The sequence below is a fragment of the Pseudonaja textilis genome, chromosome 3, assembly GCF_049901715.1.
Source record: "Pseudonaja textilis isolate UNSWEBS1 chromosome 3, rPseTex1.2, whole genome shotgun sequence".
NCBI classification, from domain to species: Eukaryota; Metazoa; Chordata; class Lepidosauria; order Squamata; family Elapidae; genus Pseudonaja; species Pseudonaja textilis.
The window spans coordinates 43,899,333-43,916,923 of NC_141992.1; the positions used below are offsets into that span (position 1 = coordinate 43,899,333).

Consider the following 17,591-nt stretch of genomic DNA (forward strand, 5'->3'; position numbering starts at 1 on the left):
GGGACTGATTTCCCACCAGATTCATGTTAGAATTGTACCCATAATATTAAAAGAGAAGCAGTTCCATTCAATGAAATCAAAAGAAAATGAACATGATTTTTGTATTTTATTAAATCAATATATTCTCAATGAATATAATTGGAGGAGGAAGCCTGAATTTTTATTTGATAGGTGGGTGTTTTGTCAGCTGAACAACAGCAGCTGCATAGGAATCTATTCCCATTACACAGGATATGAGGACACTTTAATCTCAGCTGTGGCTTTAATCCCCACTGAGGGAACAACTGAATTCACAATGGTGGGTTATCTTACATACCATAAGACAAGCATATGAAAATGTCATGATGGGACATATTATATATTAATATATAAGGAGTCCAGCAATACAAAGCTTAGAGCTTTCAACTGTTTCAAAAGTTTGGGCTCAAGCTTAGTAAATATATTGCACTCATAACCAAAATACACGGCTGGATAGAAGAAAGGCTGAAATAATGGAACTATACTAAACAGCCAGGAGAGACCCCATGCTCTTCTAAGCCACCATGTGGTTTGTTTGGGACTTAGCATGTTGTATGAACACAGCCATTGTCATCTATAAACCATGGGTTTATAGTATACTGTTCCCCCCCCTTATATTATTATTCAACCAATAATGTACAGTTAAGCAAGATACAGTATAAGTAATCCAGACAAAAAATACAGGTAAGACAGATATATTTGCACATTGAATGAATTAATGAATATAACAATGGTCTTATAATGTGTCAGTATTTTTTATGTATATTGTAAATAGTGATGCTATTTACAATATACATAAAAAATACTGACCCATTATAATACATTAATAGTGGATAAAAACATCCATTAAGAAAATACATGTTCTCAAACAGTTAGGGGCACTCCCTGGTTTATATGAGTGGAGAGCCAATAAGTATGTGTGTAAATATCATTTTCCAAAGTTTGTTCTATCTCCAAAAATTGTCACAAATTGACAGCTATAATTCTGCAACCAATTTTTTTCTAGTAGACATTGCAGCAACACAGAATTTTGCCACTGCACACGTAATAGCTGGGTTTGAATCCTCAAGGAGAAAGTCTATATAAAAATTGTCTGCCCTCCCTGGCAATCTCTCTAGTAAGGGGAGAATATACAATAACCTATAAACTCTACATAACTCAGAGTGCAATAAAACATGTGAGATATCTTCAATTATTCCTTTACCACATATACATACCCGTTCTGCTGTTGGTGTTTTTTTATACCTGCCCTGAAGAAGTGCTGATTGGGGAATATTAAATCTGGCTCTGAAGAATGCTATTCTTTGTTTTGGGAAGATCAGATCATTCAGATATCTTGCTGATTCCACACTCCCTGTTTGATTCTGTCCCTGATGTGGCAAACCAACCTATTTAATTCTTCTGGGAACTCCACGTCCTTCATTCTATTGATTACTACTTGCTTTGCTTGGTCAAAGCCTAGGGACATTAAGAATAGTAGTGAGAGTCCATAGCAGCCCAGCTTGTGGTCTATTGCCTGCTTCTAGGGGGAGGGATCAGTCAGTACTAGAGGGGTCAGTCCCTCTGGGAAGAAATGCATTTTTAGCCATTTTTAGCTATTTGCACATTTGAAGTTTAGGAAAGTTCATTCAAAGCTACACTTTAGATAGCCAATGGTTAATCACTGCTAGGACTATATAATCTTTCACTGAATCTGGTTGCTTGACCAAAGAAAAGCAGATCCAAGTTATATTTGACAGTTCCAAGTTATATTTGACAGCTAATAATAGGAGTGCATTCCTTCTAGGTTAACTCTGACATAGATCTATTTGCTGCAGTGCTTTATGAATATGAGGGATTTTGGTGTAGTGGTTAAGATGCTGCTGGTCTAGAAACAAGAAGACTGCCTTAGGCATGAAAGCCAGCTGGGTGACTTTGGGTCAGTCATACTCTCTCAGCCCAACCCACCTCACAGGGTTATTGCTGTGGAGAAAATAAGAGGAGGAAAAATGATGTATGTTTCCCAATCTAAATTACTTATAAAGTAATTAAGATGGACAAAAATAAAGTAAATAAATGAATTTGTTCCCATCACCACAATCAGGAAGGTGTAGCCTATTTGTGCAAAAAAGAGACACCAAGCAGGTGGGCTAACATTAGGTTAAACTTAGAGAGAGTCCCTGCTATCCCAGTGACTGTTTTCTTGCCACATAGTGTTTGGATTTTAATGTCTCACACAAATCTTATGAGAATCAGCAAACAGAGTTGGGAATGATATCAAGAAAGGCATATATTCCTCAATAAATATTGACTGTATAATAAATATTAATGCATACTATACAATGAGTAATATCAGGAAGGAATGTACAGATCACCAGAGCAATGGCTAAATGCCACTATAAAGGGGTCCCCACTTATTTTACTCCACTAGTCATTGCCAACCATAGGGGGCAGTGCTCATATCTTTTTCAAGGCCATGAAGCCAGCGCTGTCCGAAGAAATTTCCATGGTTATTTGCCCAGCATGACATCACAGAGTTCTGTTACTCTTCCCACCAAAGTGGTACCTATTTATCTATTTATGTTGTATGCTCTTGAACTGCTAGGTTGGCAGGAGCTGGGGCAAGGCCAGGAGCTCACTCCATTGCATGGCGATCAGATCTTGAACCTGGGCTGCTGGCTTTCCAGCCAACAAGCTCAGCATCTTAACTACTGAGCACTGTGTTGCCCTAATATAAAGTAAGGATATGTAAAAATTGTTGACCTGGTAGTGGAACATTCTAGAGCAGTGATGGCTAAGCTTTTCGGCACTGAGCGCCCAAAGCACACACATCCCCAAAATGCAATATGCGCACATCCCACACACATGCACTCTGCTCCCACGCATATGTGCACATCTCCCCTACGTGTGCCCCTAGGCCAAAGTAAATGGGAAATCCAGATTCACTTAACAACCATGCTACTAACTTAACAACCGTAGTGATTCATTTAACAACTATGGCAAGAAAGGTCATAAAACGGGGCAAAACTGAACAACTATCTTGTTTAGCAATAGACATGTTGAGTTCAATTGTGGTCTCAAGTCAAGGACTACCTGTATCGTAACTCTGCAAATGAAGAACAGTCTTAATTAAACTTTAGTACCACATCTTCATACCTTTATTGGACAGGTTCCCAATGATTCCTTGGTGTTTTTACAATTCTGGTAATAACTGGTAAGATATAATCTTTACCTATTGTATTTTTGCTTTGAAAAGAATATGATTGATGGATTGATTGAATTTATATTACCGCCTATTCGCCCATGGAGACTCAAGGCAGCTTACAGAATATAAAACCACAATAAAATATGCTATTAAGAGGAGGGGAAGAAGGGGGAAAGGTGGTGGGGAAGCTAGTTCCTCTAAGTTTATCAGGTTTGATCTAAAAATATTTGCAATGCCTAAATACCCTAATAAGGTAATAGCAATTTTTAGCTCTAAGAGTTTGGTGTTTCTTTCTTCTAGCATATGCAGCATGAATTAAGCTGGTTATTAAAAAAAATAGGTGTGGAGGTTTTGAAAGTTTTTCTGTAAATCTTTTCATTGATCCTCTCAAGTTATATTTTTAAGCATTCTTCTTGGAAGTCCTTTGCCTTGAAATAAATGGAAATCTGTACCCCTAGCAGTTAACTCCTTTATTTTTTAAGAGTTCCAGGATTGGTTGTACATGTGTTACAACATGAGACTAGCATTTGCACACTGGGCCATTCTACTTCAAGATAAAAATGAATCATTTTATAGTAATTGCAAATGTAAACCGAAAGATCAGTGTTACTAGCCACGTCATTATGTTTTTTGGCAGCCTTATTGGAGTGCTTTGCCATTGCCTTTTTCCCTAAAGATTTTTTTCCAAAGTAATTTACAACACTGAAATTACTTGGTGGTCCAAGTCTTAACACGGTGCCACCCTGCCTGCTTCTGGGCCCTAATAAGGTCTGTCAAATGTGGCTACCTGTTGAAAAATACAAACTCACTGAGAGATGTAAACACTCCCTTTGGTGCGCTTATGCACTTCATCACTGGAAGCTTTCAAGAAGAGGCTGACTGCAATCGTATGGGGGTCTCCGGCTTGGGGAGGTGGTTGCTCTTCCCTAAAGCGCCAGTTCCTTGCACACCCCATTTCGAAACAGCTGCCGAAACTCCCCAGGAAAGGAACGCCGCGGCATTCGCAGGCAACACGTGATTGGCTCCCACTCCGCCAAGCCTTGCAGCCCATTTTCCGCCTCTCTTCACGGCAAGAAGGGAAGGCGTCCCCGCAAAGTCCCGCCTCCTCCCCTGCTGCGGTTGGCTGGAACTGCTACCAATCCGCTCCAGGAGTTCGGAATTGTCGTTCGTGTCAGCGGTGTAGAACCAATAATCGGTAAACAGGCGGACGAGCATTGGAGGCGGCTGATGTCAACTCCACCGAGTGTGGGTGGGGTTTATATTTTTAACCCGCCTCCTCCCCTCCTGCTCAGCTCGCAGCAGCGGCTTCTCGGTCCCAGCTTTAATTGGAAGCCAGCGGTTGTCGGGAGAGGTGGGTCGAGGGGGAAGCTTGGATAACGGAATCCAGCAGTGGAACCAAGGAAGCCGAATTGGGATGCAGGTAGGTCTCATTCGCTGCTCAAGTGGAACTAAGGCAAGGTTGTAGGTGGTGGAATAGAGATGCAGTTTCCAGGAGAGGCTTTAAAAGTATAAAGCAGTGGGGATGGGGTGGGGGTACCTATTCAAGTGGTGGGCTTTGTCCTGCCTTCCTGCTTGCCTCTCTTTTTCTTCAGTCGTCTTCGCTTTGCACCCAGGACTTGTGTTTCGGTGATGGTGGGAGATTGATTTTTTTCTGGACAATGGCTGTAGATGCTGGTTAAAAGAAATGGAGTCCCCATAAAAGTAGACTGCTCTTTCTCGTCTTTGGGGTCGGAGGGTTACAGTCACTTGTGGGTATCACTTATAGGGATGCAGATCTTTGAGGAAAGGGGAGGTTTTGTTGATGGCCGAGGGAAAGGGAAGGATAAGCAGGTTAGGATGTGTGTTTCGAGTAACTGGATTCTTTCCCTGGATTGTCTGATAGGATGCTGACAATATGGATTTGAGTGCCATAAGGAGCATTAAGGGGTGTTTCTAACCAAATCATGCATGAAAAGTAAAAGTAAATCTGACTTTCTGAAGGAGATATAAGGTCATCACAAATATCAGGGGCCTGTGGATGGATCCACAGGATGTGGTCTGCTAAAAGATACTAAGGGAGGAAGGAAAGGAGATGCATTGAGATAAGACAGAATATCACTTTCAGAAAGTATTTGTGAAACTTAATGGTAGCTTATTAGATTATCTTTATTTCATGTAATAATGACGAAGAAGCCACTGCTTAACTCATACCTAATAATTTATTAAATGTGTATACTACACATCTCTGGGCGACTCGCAACTATTATGGTAAAATAAAAGACATTAGACAAAAGACAGCAAGCACTCACTTAAAAGCCTAGGTGAAGATAGCACATCCCAACTTTCTTTGAATATAAAGTTGCATGGATTACATAGCTGTCTGAGAGCAAGTCTCTGCCCAGTGTTCATTCCTTATGCATGAACTTTCAGCCTTGGATTTCAAGGCTCTTGAAGGCCCTCTTTCAAAAACATGTTATTTATTGCTTATACTGACATAGCAAGTTTCCAGGTTTTTGTTTGTTTGTTTCATAAATCAATAAGGCCAACTGCAAATAGAACATAAGGAAGCTTGATAGTTTCCACATTTAATACAAAAATATGCTCATGGACTAGTGGGAGCTCATATATTCTTACAGAACTTTGACTGGTTGATGTTCAATGGGTTTAAAAAACTCTTCAGAATGATTCCAGAATTCACATAACAACATTGCCTACCTAATGACAATATAATTGCTTTTAGAATTTAGTATAAAGCAGTTAAAAACATGTTGAGATATGGTGTGTTGAAGTGACTTGTTACCTGTAGGATTCCTTGTACATTAATAAAACTAGCTCATAAAATTTCTTCGGTAAATTGTGTAAGAATTTGGGGAAGTGCACCTACATGAGATGTTGGAGAACTACAGCTCAAGGAAACTCTTACCTGGCCCTCTTGATGTAATGAAACTCTGTTTTTACATAGTGCACTAGATCACATTAGCTTAATTATGATTTAGTCACTGTTGTGGATGAATTAATACAGCATACCTAGCCACAAAACGCAATGGTGGGATGGGTTACATCTTTTAGGTAATAGCTGAGTTATGTGCACATGTTGATCAAAAATGAGGTTGGATAATTTGTGGCTCAGTGTATTGCAGTGTAAAGCTTGGGTACAACCTTTCTAGTGTGGCCTATCTATGTTTTAGTGTGTTGCATGAGCTTATGAGAGAAGGTTATTTCAATAAAATATGGATTAGGGTGTTTGTAATCAGAGTCAGAAAACAATGTGGAACTTATGCTCTAAAGCAAAATTTGTTAGCTGTTGGAGTAAAAAGCATCAAACACACAGCACAGCAGAGGGCAGTAATGTACATACATTAGCACATTCATGTTTCTGCTGTAAGTTTCCCTATTTCTATACTTATTCCAGAGAAAAACTGTCAGCGATTTAGCTTCGTGTCCCCAAAATGTTCCGAAGATGTAGCTTACCAGCTACATCAACAATATTCATTGGCTGAAGTTACACTAGGTCACTAACAACAAATACTATAATAGTCTCATCCTCTGCATGAAATACATTTATGCAATATATCCTGTGACTCTTATTGATGACAATCTTAAATGACATTTAACATAAAAGAGAGAAGTAGGGGCTGGGCAGATGTGATGGTGAGAGCGGAAACATATGACCCTCTTCCTTTGCAGCTGCTATTATATTTCCATATGTGTGCATATAGAGTTTTTGGCTTTTTACTAGCATAGGGAAAGTAAAGCTAATACACAGGGAGGAAGAACAAAATGAAAGTTTTTCTAAGTTTTTGAAAAATACAGTATGTCTTTTCCATTTTTCTATATTTAAGGTGAGACCAGTATGATCCTTGAAGAGTCTATGAAATACTTTGTCATTGCTGACATTGGACGAGCTGGCGGTGTAAGCCTATCCAGGGACTTCATGCTGCTTTAAATAAAAATCTTAATTGCCCTGGGTTGTAAAGTGCAAGATATCCTTTCAGAGAAAAGGGCAGCTCTTCTTACGGGCAACCAATAACCTAGCTGTCCTACAAGAACATGAACTTGAAGTTGGGAGACGGCAAGATGTCAATCAAGCCTTTCATAATCACCTAGAGTCACATAGCAGCATGTCAGCTCTGACCGAACTAGCATTCTCCATTCTAGAAAGAGGTAATATAAGAGCTTGATTTTTTTTTCTCTTTAAAAGTCTCGATTATAGAAACTGACTGCAAAGCTGAATTCAGATTTTATTTTGTTAATCTTGTTTTTTTAAAGCTTGGATCCAAATTCATTTCATGCTATTTTTAAAGACTATTATACAAAGTGCCTTACTGAAGGATCTCTTTTCTCTACTCTGAAGAGCAGCCGAACTGTTCCTAGCAGTCACGGTGAAACATAACCTGAAATCAGCACACCGCTTTGGATTATGTTCTGAAAATTGCAGACCAAAGAAATCAATAATCTGGGCATTTTATATTGTGTTTTAAGTGTGCTGGATATTCCTTTCTGGAGGTTAAATTACAAGAAAAGTAAACCGGAGTGGATTTGATTTGATTGGAAACCATTGTAGTTTCTCTGCTCTCTGAACTCAACTCCAGTTCTGAATTGTGCTTGATGGGGGTTTTTCTTAGGGGTGCCAACCTTTCAATTAAGGACAGAATATTAGAGTTGGGGGACTTGGCTTCTATGTGCCAAAAGCCATATCAGCTTAACCCCCAAACAGAAGTCTGTTGTCCTAACAGTTGCCTTCAGTGCTACATAAAGAAGAACTATATAATTGTGCAACATAACATCTAAGATGGAACTAAAAGAGGCTCATCATGCCAATGGAGTGGTGCTGCCCATTGTGGCTGGGCCTATAGACTGTCTATCCAGCCCTGACCGAGAACATCTTGTTGAGTCTTCTGATTTTTTAGAACCAGAAGAAGGAGGAGGCATGGAAGTGGTGGTGATAGAATCCCGAGCCAATGCAAAAGGGGTGCGTGAAGAGGATGCCCTGTTGGAAAATGGCAGCCAAGCTACTGAAAGCGATGATACTAGTACAGACCGGGGTCCAGAACCAACCTCTCCTCTCAAAGAGACTTCTTTTTCTATTGGTCTACAAGTCCTTTTTCCATTCCTGCTGGCAGGGTTTGGAACAGTAGCTGCTGGAATGGTGCTGGATATTGTACAGGTAAGACTGAACTCTTTTACAAAGTATGGTATGAGATTCTTATGAGTCTGTAACTCTACTCCTTGTATAAGTTAAATACTAAACAAGCACTTATGTGTCTCTAGAAGTCTTAAAGTTTCCTTTTTAGTTAGTAAATTGCACATTCTGGAGTCAGACATATTGTTATTTCTTAATTGATTCTTAAATAAGAATCCCACCTTAAAAATTAAGGGAGAAAGAATGTTTGCAGTTCCTGAATGAAACTCTGTTCATTCTCTTCTCCTATCCGTTCAAGATCTTTCTTATGATTTTCAATTTTAAGCAATTCCAATAAGTTTCTATCTCTTGTTATCAAAAGAGCATTTTAAAATATCTTCAGGATTCTTCTCAAAACTCATTTTAAATAGAATAAATACGTTCTAATTCACCATAACGTTTTCAGTACTTTCTTTGTATCTTCAACGTTGTCCATCTGGGATGACTCTAATTGCAGTAATATGTCATTAAGTACCCAATGATCAAAACTGGTAAAGATTTAAATGTTGATAAATCAGAGCAATTGCTAGATGGCCAAAAGATATAGTTGAGAATTCAGAAGCATCCTAATGTTTTGCAGTCTTAAGTCCTGATTTGGCTGTGCCCAAATTCAGGTTCTTCCTCCTGTGCAATAGATATTAAGACAATTGAGGCTTCCAGCAGACTAGTTGACATCTTAGCTGACATGTGAAATTAAACCATTTTTCAAATAGAGGAACTGAATTTCTAAGATTCCAATGTCACTGTCCTCTGAATTACTTTGCAGTGAGAATGTGTGACTGGGTTGTATTAAAGTTCAGGATTATAACTTGTTTGATTCCTTTATTCAGGAATAGATCTTTAAATTTGCAGAATCTAATTTATGGCTTTTATAGGAAATAGGCAATGGCATACTATTATCAAGTGGTCTTGGTTTAAAGTGTTATGTCCAAGGAATAACAGTTATTTCTTAAGCAGTTATAACATTTCCTTTTGTTACAACACCTATTCATCTGAGCCAGCATTAAATGATTATACTCAGAAAAAAAGTGCTTTTGGCCAATGATACATAACTTTGAAAATTTATCCATTAATATATCAGTTTTAATTTTTTTAAATTAGGTAAAGAGACGGCTGTTGTCTGTCCTTTTACTTCAAAAATGCTTTTACGGGTAGTCCTGGACTTAGGGCCACAATTGAGCCCAAAATTTTTTTTGCTGAGTGAGACATTTGTTAAGTGAGTTTTGTTCCATTTTACAACCTTTCTTCCCACAATTGTTTGAATCACTGCAGTTAAATTAGTAACACGGTTGTTAAGTGAATCTGGCTTTCCCATTGACTTTGCTTGTCAAAAGCTAGCAAAAGTTGATCACATGAACCCAGGATACTGCAGCCAACATAAATATGATTCAGTTGCTAAGTGTCTAGGTTTTGATCCTGTGACCAGGGGGATGCTGCAACAGTCAAAAGTATGCAAAACAGTCACTTCTTTTAGTGCCATTGTAAGTTCAAACAGTCACTAAATGAAATGTTGTATGCTTCAAATTAGCATTTTGAATTGAAAACCCCTGTGTTTAGGTGGTCTATCTGTAGCCATTGTGTGAAACAAATTTTGGTTTTAAACTGTTATTTCTTTTATGGTGCTTCTTTATTTTATACTTGTGGACTGCCCTAACAACCTGCTGCCAAAAAGCCTGTATAATGAATAATATTCCAATATATCAACTAATTAAGTCATAGTTTTTGAGGTCTAAGAGATATGTTAGGAATTGGGGGGTGGGGACTTTAAACTAACATGAGATTTTTTTTCTTAGGAAAAGTAGATTAGGCTATACAAGTGTAACTATTAAATTCTGGTGGTTAGTTTTTGGGGGGACATGCTTACAGCTATTTTTTCTGCTTCTACAGTTCTGTTCATCAGCTCTATGAAGCCAATGTTCCTGGTGTTATGAAATATGTACAATTTTATACTTAATGGAGAGAATCCTGGGCAAAAGATCACTTTGATGGAATATAGTAATTTGGCACCGGGATGAACAGTGGCTCTGTAATGATGATCAGGTTACCCCCTAGCCATTTAAAGTTCTTCAAGTATCTCTTGGTACTAATCAAATGATTGGTTTGCTAAAGGGGTGTGGTAAAGACATAAGTTAAGATGGTTTTGCATAATTCTGAAAAATGCAGAAAGAAGAATGGTCACTGTTTTATGTAAAAGGACTACCTCCTTGTGCTTCATGGATAGTAGGTACTGTTTACGTAAAGTGAATTGTATTTCTGTTTTGCATACAGTGAAACATCTCTTGAGGCATATTTTGGTTGCTTTAATGGGCATGGGAATCCAGTGTTTTTATCATTTCAATTTGAACCAGTTTTTCATTGCGATGTGGAAGTTCTCTGAACTATAATATACAAATTTGATCATTTTTTAAAATTATCTACAAGTAACCCAGAATCCTACTTAACCTCTGATCAGATTTTATAGTATTTGGTGAGTTGCTTTGATCACCAAAGCATGCGTATTTATAGATAAAAGGTTAAAACTGCTTTGGACAAGCTGAAGTTCTAATACTGTTCAAGAGCAGGAAGCTAATGGATTGTGAGACACTAAATTTCAGAACTGAAAAATTTCCATCCAGCAGATTTGTCTGCATTAACACCTACTTGGGAATGGTTACTGAGAAATCTATACTATGGTTTCACAGGTCATGTCTTTTGGGTATATCAGATTTCACTGTTATTTGCTATTCAGAAATGCTCTTCCCCAAATAAAAATACATAATTGGTATTTACAATGATCTGTGAAAATACAGGTAACATAACTAAAGGTAGATGCATTTGTTAAAGTTATGTCAAAGCTTGTTTTGCTGCTGTTACAGCTTTGTGTGCCAAGTATGCAAGAACGGCATTTTTCATATTTCCATCACTTACAGAATCTTTCTACTTATTTATCTAATTGTCCTGAGACACAAAGCTGAACTACTGCCTAATAGTTGTAATTTTCCTCATTTTGCTTGTAATGATCACTCATGGGAGGTGAACTGTAAATAATGTGTTGCCTGAGGCAGAATAAGTGCAGTTCATATTCTCTCCCTTCCCTTCCATCCTTTGGAGGTGATTTGAGGGACTGGTCTAGTCTTTGGATGTTGAAATCAGAACAGATTTCCTTTCATGGAACAAATGCAATGTTCTGTGAATCAGAATTGATGAGAGTCAACATGTGATTACAGGAATAGGATGTAATTAATATAAAAATACAAAATTACTATTGTAACAAGTCTTGTAACAAGTATTAATGGTTCAGAATGATCCATGTCTTTTTATTCATTTAAACATTTCAAGCAGATAAGTTTCAGAATAGGCCAGTACAGCCTCTTAAACCAGCATGGATATTGACATAGATGGATTTTTATGTGTCAGATAATTTAGATTCCCTTTAGAGGCAAAAGTAGTTGATGGATGATTTGGCCTTTGTTGATGGTACCTGGAGTAGAGGTTTTGAGATTTTATAGTTCAAGATTACAGTAGAAAATGCATAATTTTGAACAGATTTGACTTTAGCTAGTTAAAAGTTGCATAGGGATAAAGGAAGGGCCTAAAATATATGGACTTGTTATTGAAAGGCCATACATCTTTTGCTTCCTTTTCAATCTAAGACAAGTCTTTTTTCTAAAATATCCTTAGAAATAACAAATGATTTAAAAACATGAAATGTAAATTGAACAAATATAACAATGCATTCTAAGAGTTGAAATTCCCCCTTTTCTTTCACCAAAGTATTGTTTTTCTTTAACTGAAAGGCATTGTGATTCTGAATGGATTCAGTAGCACACAGATTTATAAGTATGCACATAAATGTTGTCAGATGTAACCCCACAGTGTTTTCATGTATGTAGAAACTGAGATATTCAACCCAAGAAGTCTTCACTGTAGTGTTGCATAAGTCTCTGCCAGCCAGCACTAAAAATAATCATTGTGACAGAAGAACATGTTGGCTGGCCTCAGTCCATGACTTTTAAAAGATTGCACTACAGTGAGTCAAAAAATATCTGTTACAGGTCATGGTTTAATATCCCTTTTCTATGGGTAAAAAGTAACACTAAACTTCATAGCTTTTAATGTTTTTTAGTTTTAACTGAGAAAACTATATTTTTAAAGAACAGATCTCTTTTTTGAAAGAAAAGAGTGAATGGTTTCCTGAGATTGTTATTCTCGGTTCCAAATGCTTTCCGTATGTTCAGCTGTGAATTGATCATCTTTTATCATCCAAGCACAACTGACCTGTGTGGCAGATAAAGTAGGTATTGGGCCATAGATATCGCATCGGAGCTAAACAGGATAATATTGAAAGTAATACTAAAGTAAAACTAAAGATATCTGTAAAAGCTATACTTTTATATCTACACCTCTATATCAGTGTGTGTAAAGTAAAAACAAATTTTCACTTTGAAAGTACTGATGTATCCTGACCTGGCAAACACCAACGTGAAAAGAAGTCCATGGTGGAAGTCTTATTGCTAAGGTGTTATGTAAATTCAGCAACTATAGCTTAATCAACCATGATTAAATAAACAGTGGTTTATTGCAATGTATGAATCAAGCCATTATGATAGAAACGAATGGTGAAGATTTAAAAGCAAGATTTTTTTAGACAAATCTAAGAAATATCAGTGGTTATGCCTTTATAGGTAGTTCAGGATAGAGGCAATAGGCTACTCCAGTGGTCGCCAACCAGTGAGCTGCAGACCACTGGTGGGCCATGAGAAAATTTTGGTCGTCCCCAGAGAAATGTCACCCCAAAGCACCCCGCTCTGTCTCTGCAGACAGAAACCCAGGTAAAATCCCAAAAAAAGTCTGCAGTAAAATCCCCCACCCCATTTTCCAATCGATCGATTGTTCTTTATTTGGGATCGCAAGATACCCTTTCCCCCCCCTCCCTTCCTGAAAACGGAGCTGAAAAGCAAATAAGTGAAGGAATGTGGCTGCCTTGGAGGGTGTTTTTGTGTGTGAGGGACATCTCTGTGTGTGTGTGTGTGTGTGTGTGTGTGTGTGTGTGTGAGAGAGAGAGAGAGAGAGAGAGAGAGAGAGAGAGAGAGAAAATATCACCGCCAGCCCTCCAAGGTTAGATTGGATCTGTCTCTCTCTCTCCATCTCCCCCCAAAGTCAGCAAGCCACCATCAGTCAAAATTCATATTAGTGGTCCACGGGATTTAAAATTATGAGTTTGGTGGTCCCTGAGGTCCAAAATATTGGCGACCCCTGGGCTACTCCATGTAGTTGTTGACGAAGAATACAGTTGTGTCATGTCCTCCTTGTGCATTACCCATAAGCATCCTGTTGGCTGTGGGGGATACAGAATGCTGGATTAGGTCCAGCACAGCTCCTCTTGGGTTCTTAACTCAGACATCCATTTTTACTGGAAAGTTAATTTTGTATTATTTTGAAAGCTTTATGCCTTTTCTGTGGCCTTTGTGGCTTTCTTTTCTATTCCAAAAACTCTTTGCTCTGTAATTATCATTGCTGAAGAAAACCATGTTTTGCCCTTTATATAGAGTGTTCAAGTGTATCCTGGAAGGGACAGGATGTTTACAAGTCTTTGGATGAGTGGAAATGAGTTTATGCCTTTTAGTTACCTCAATTTTTCCTTTGCCCATATTTGTGTATTTGCTTTAATCAGACGGTCGACCCTGTAATCTCTTTATGGGAAGAAAGGTGAAATATAATGAAAATAATGCAGAATGTGGGGGAAAATACCTTCTTATTGCTGTTCCTGATCTAGAGTTCTGAATTACCATGTTTGACTCCTACCTACATAAGATAAATTTCAAAAGCTTCAATTTTATCTGTGTTTATATGCTCAACTCTGGTCAATGAATTTTACTCCCAGGACCTTGCAGACAAGATTGTAACTTTATAATCATTTTAATTTCTGTAATTACACCTTGACTAACAAGCAGGCATTATGTGACCAATTTTGTCCTATTTGGAACTCATGAGACATTGGTAGCCAGGTGTTATTCTGTGATATTTTAATCTTCTACTATGAATTGAACTCATGAACCTTTGAACTTTAGGTGTTTATATAGATTGTATTAACTTAAGGAGCTATTGCAGGAAAGAATATATAGAATCTATTAGAATGGTATATATACTCTACCTTCACTTAAGCTCTCAAAGTAGAGACACACAGATGTTACATTACGTCATGCTCCCACATAAAACTTCACACACAAGGTATGCCATAGTATACGGTATTCATATCTCTCTGTTCTAAAAGTTTTAGATGTTTTATAGAATTCTGATAGATATATCTAGACCTTCAAAAGAAGGTGATTGCTCTCCATTAAGCAGGAGACAATTTTTAGTGGCCATTTTTATACATTTGTTGCAATTGCAATTCTTTAAAGCCATATAAGCCTTAATCTTTGGTCATGAAATTCTTGCCCATTGCAAAGGATTCTGTGACTCATTCCACAATATGTATATTCTATTGCCCTATATCAACATAAAAATAATTTATTCTATTGTCCAAGCATAGCCAAATATCCTCTGTTCAAAGTAGCAGAACATCAATAACAAGACATGTTCTTTTTCTGATAGCCAGTCTGCTTTGGCAGAATCTCTTGGTAAGTGTTGAAAAATCTTAGAAATTTTAATGATATATTTGAAAAATAAGTCTTTGCTGAACAATCTCTTACTAGAACCTGATGATTTCCTTGGTTTTATAGCACTGGGATGTCTTCAAGTATGTGACTGAAGTATTTATCCTGGTTCCAGCTCTTTTGGGGCTGAAAGGGAATTTGGAGATGACATTAGCTTCTCGCCTTTCTACTGCTGTGAGTATTTTAATCATCTGTCAAAGTTTTTATGTGAACACATTTTCAAGCAGTATCAACCACTTCAAATAAAAAATGAAGCAGCTAAATTACAAGCAAAATTTATCTACATTTGGAATTTATGTATAGGCAACTGTTTTCAGTTTGATTAATGAAGCATAATGGCCAGTGTTTTAGAATCACAATATAATTTCTACCTTGTTATGATATAGCTTAATACTGCTAGACAATTAGAACAGAGTCTGTGTGTAAACAGGTACTGTATTGTCATTTTTTTTCCAGATGTGGACAGAATATAAAAACTGTCCTAGATTCCAAATTATCCACCAAAAATTCATTGTTGTTCATGTTTTCTTGCCTTCCCATTTGATCCATGTTACTGCAAAACCTACATGAAAATTTAGAAATTCTTATGGAAGGTATAAGATATAGTTAGAGGAGTTTGATAATGAAACCATGGAGGCATGCATGGAGGAATACATATCTGTTTCTTTAAAAAGAAATAGTGTAAGCTCACATTTTGCTAATTTTTATCCTTTCTTATTTTCTTTTTTTACTTTTGTGCTTGACGTCAAGTTCCAAGATCACTGGTTGTATGACTACCTCTTTTTCTGAGATATGATGAATGATTTGATATTTTTATAATTTTCCAGAACTTCTTAATTGCCATTATTTCAGCATACAAAAGCAGATTCTATTTTTTAATATCTCAGCCTATTCAATTCTATAAGGTTGCATAATTCAGAGTAAACTGATTTTTAAGATGCAAAGGAAAACAAAGTTACTTTGCTAAATAGAGAGAAATGTTGTAATAACCTCTTGCTTGAGAATAATGGGTGATTCCAAGGTGATGTGCCAGATGATTTGGTCTTGGAAGTATCTCTTTATGATGAAAATTGCCTTACTTGAAGAAAGGTGGGATTCTAATAAAAATATTCTCAACTATGGATATTTTTTTTTTATGACAACTAAAGCGGCAGTCTATTTTTTTAAGGATGAACGGCTGACATATAAAAGAAATTTAGGAATCATGAGAGAAATGTAAAGTTGTGTTTGTATGACACAGACTGCAAGATTGCAAATAACTTTGAAAGGAATGGTTTTGGTCAGCCAAAACAAAAATCAAAATTAGAAGTGGATTTATTTTGTTAAAGAAAAAGTTGAGGTGGGGGAGATGCGGCAAACATCTGTAAGACACCGGAGGACTTAAATATTTCTTAATCAAATCCAATTTTTTTGCCATTTTTCTCCCTCACTCCCATTTCCTGCATTCAGCAAATACTAGATGTAATTATATCTTTGCTAGGTTAATCTACTTTATGACTCTTTAGAAGAATAGGAATAGGAATAGAATAGAATAGGAATTGGAATTGGAATAGAATAACAGAGTTGGAAGGGACCTTGGAGGTCTTCTAGTCCAACCCCCTGCTTAGGCAGGAAACCCCACACCTCTTCAGACAAATGCTTATCCAACATCTTTTTAAAAACTTCCAGTGTTGAAGATTCACAACTTCTGGAAGCAAGTTGTTCCACTGATTAATTGTTCTAACTGTCAAGAAATTTCTCCTTAGTTCTAAGTTACTTCTCTCCTTGATTAGTTTCCACCCATTGCTTGTTGTCCTGCCCTCAGGTGCTTTGGAGAATAGCTTGACTCCTTCTTCTTTGTGGCAGCCCCTGAGATATTGGAACATTGCTGTCATGTCTCCCCTAGTCCTTCTTTTCGTTTGACTAGACATACCCAGTTCTTGCAACCATTCTTATGTTTTAGCATCCAGTCCCCTAATCATCTTTGTTGCTCCTCTCTGCACTCTTTCCAGAGTCTCAACATCTTTTTTTTTACATCGTGGCGACCAAAACTGAATGCAGTATTCCAAGTGTGGCCTTACCAAGGCATTATAAAGTGCTATTAACACTTCATACGATCTTGATTCTATCCCTCTGTTTATGCAGCCTACAACTGTGTTGGCTTTTTTGGCAGCTGTTGCACACTGCTGGGTCATATTTAAATGGTTGTCCACTAGGAGTCCGAGATCCCTTTCGCAGTTATTACTATTACTACTGTAACTACAGTTACTACTATTGAGCAAGGTACCATATATACTATACCTGTGAATGAAACCGCCATGCCTAACATTAAGTAGCAGTTATAGTAAGCTTTATTACAATAATTGGCCAATTCAAAAGCAGATAAATTCTGAGACTAAAAAGCATAGTAAAACTTAATAATTCTAATGCTGATATAATCAAACTATGGTATAGCTATAAACTTAGCTGGATTCAGAAAAAGCTGATTAGATGGGGAATCATTAGCTGAAATCACACTTGTACAATAGTGATCTAGCAAAATATTGGTTACTGCTTCAGGAATTCTTTTATCACAGGGACAAAATCTTGGTTCAAATGGAATACCAATGAG

At 37.4% G+C, this 17,591-nt stretch overlaps 1 protein-coding gene across 6 annotated transcripts in view; it reads left to right on the forward strand.

Moving 5' to 3' along the window:
* Nucleotides 1-4,461: 4,461 nt before the first annotated feature.
* Nucleotides 4,462-17,591, forward strand: part of SLC41A1 (solute carrier family 41 member 1) — a 36,764-nt gene continuing 23,634 nt past the window's right edge. Inside the window, exons 1-4 of one of the 6 annotated variants that reach the window (XM_026715541.2) lie at nt 4,463-4,622; nt 7,024-7,345; nt 7,451-8,348; nt 15,068-15,175. In XM_026715541.2, coding sequence (XP_026571326.1) covers nt 7,974-8,348; nt 15,068-15,175 — 483 coding nt within the window. In that variant the 5' untranslated portion in view covers nt 4,463-4,622; nt 7,024-7,345; nt 7,451-7,973. Of the gene's footprint in view, nt 4,623-7,023; nt 8,349-15,067; nt 15,176-17,591 lie in introns of all 6 variants that reach the window. The other 5 variants (XM_087929397.1, XM_087929400.1, XM_087929395.1 and 2 more) reach the window with 5 other exon arrangements.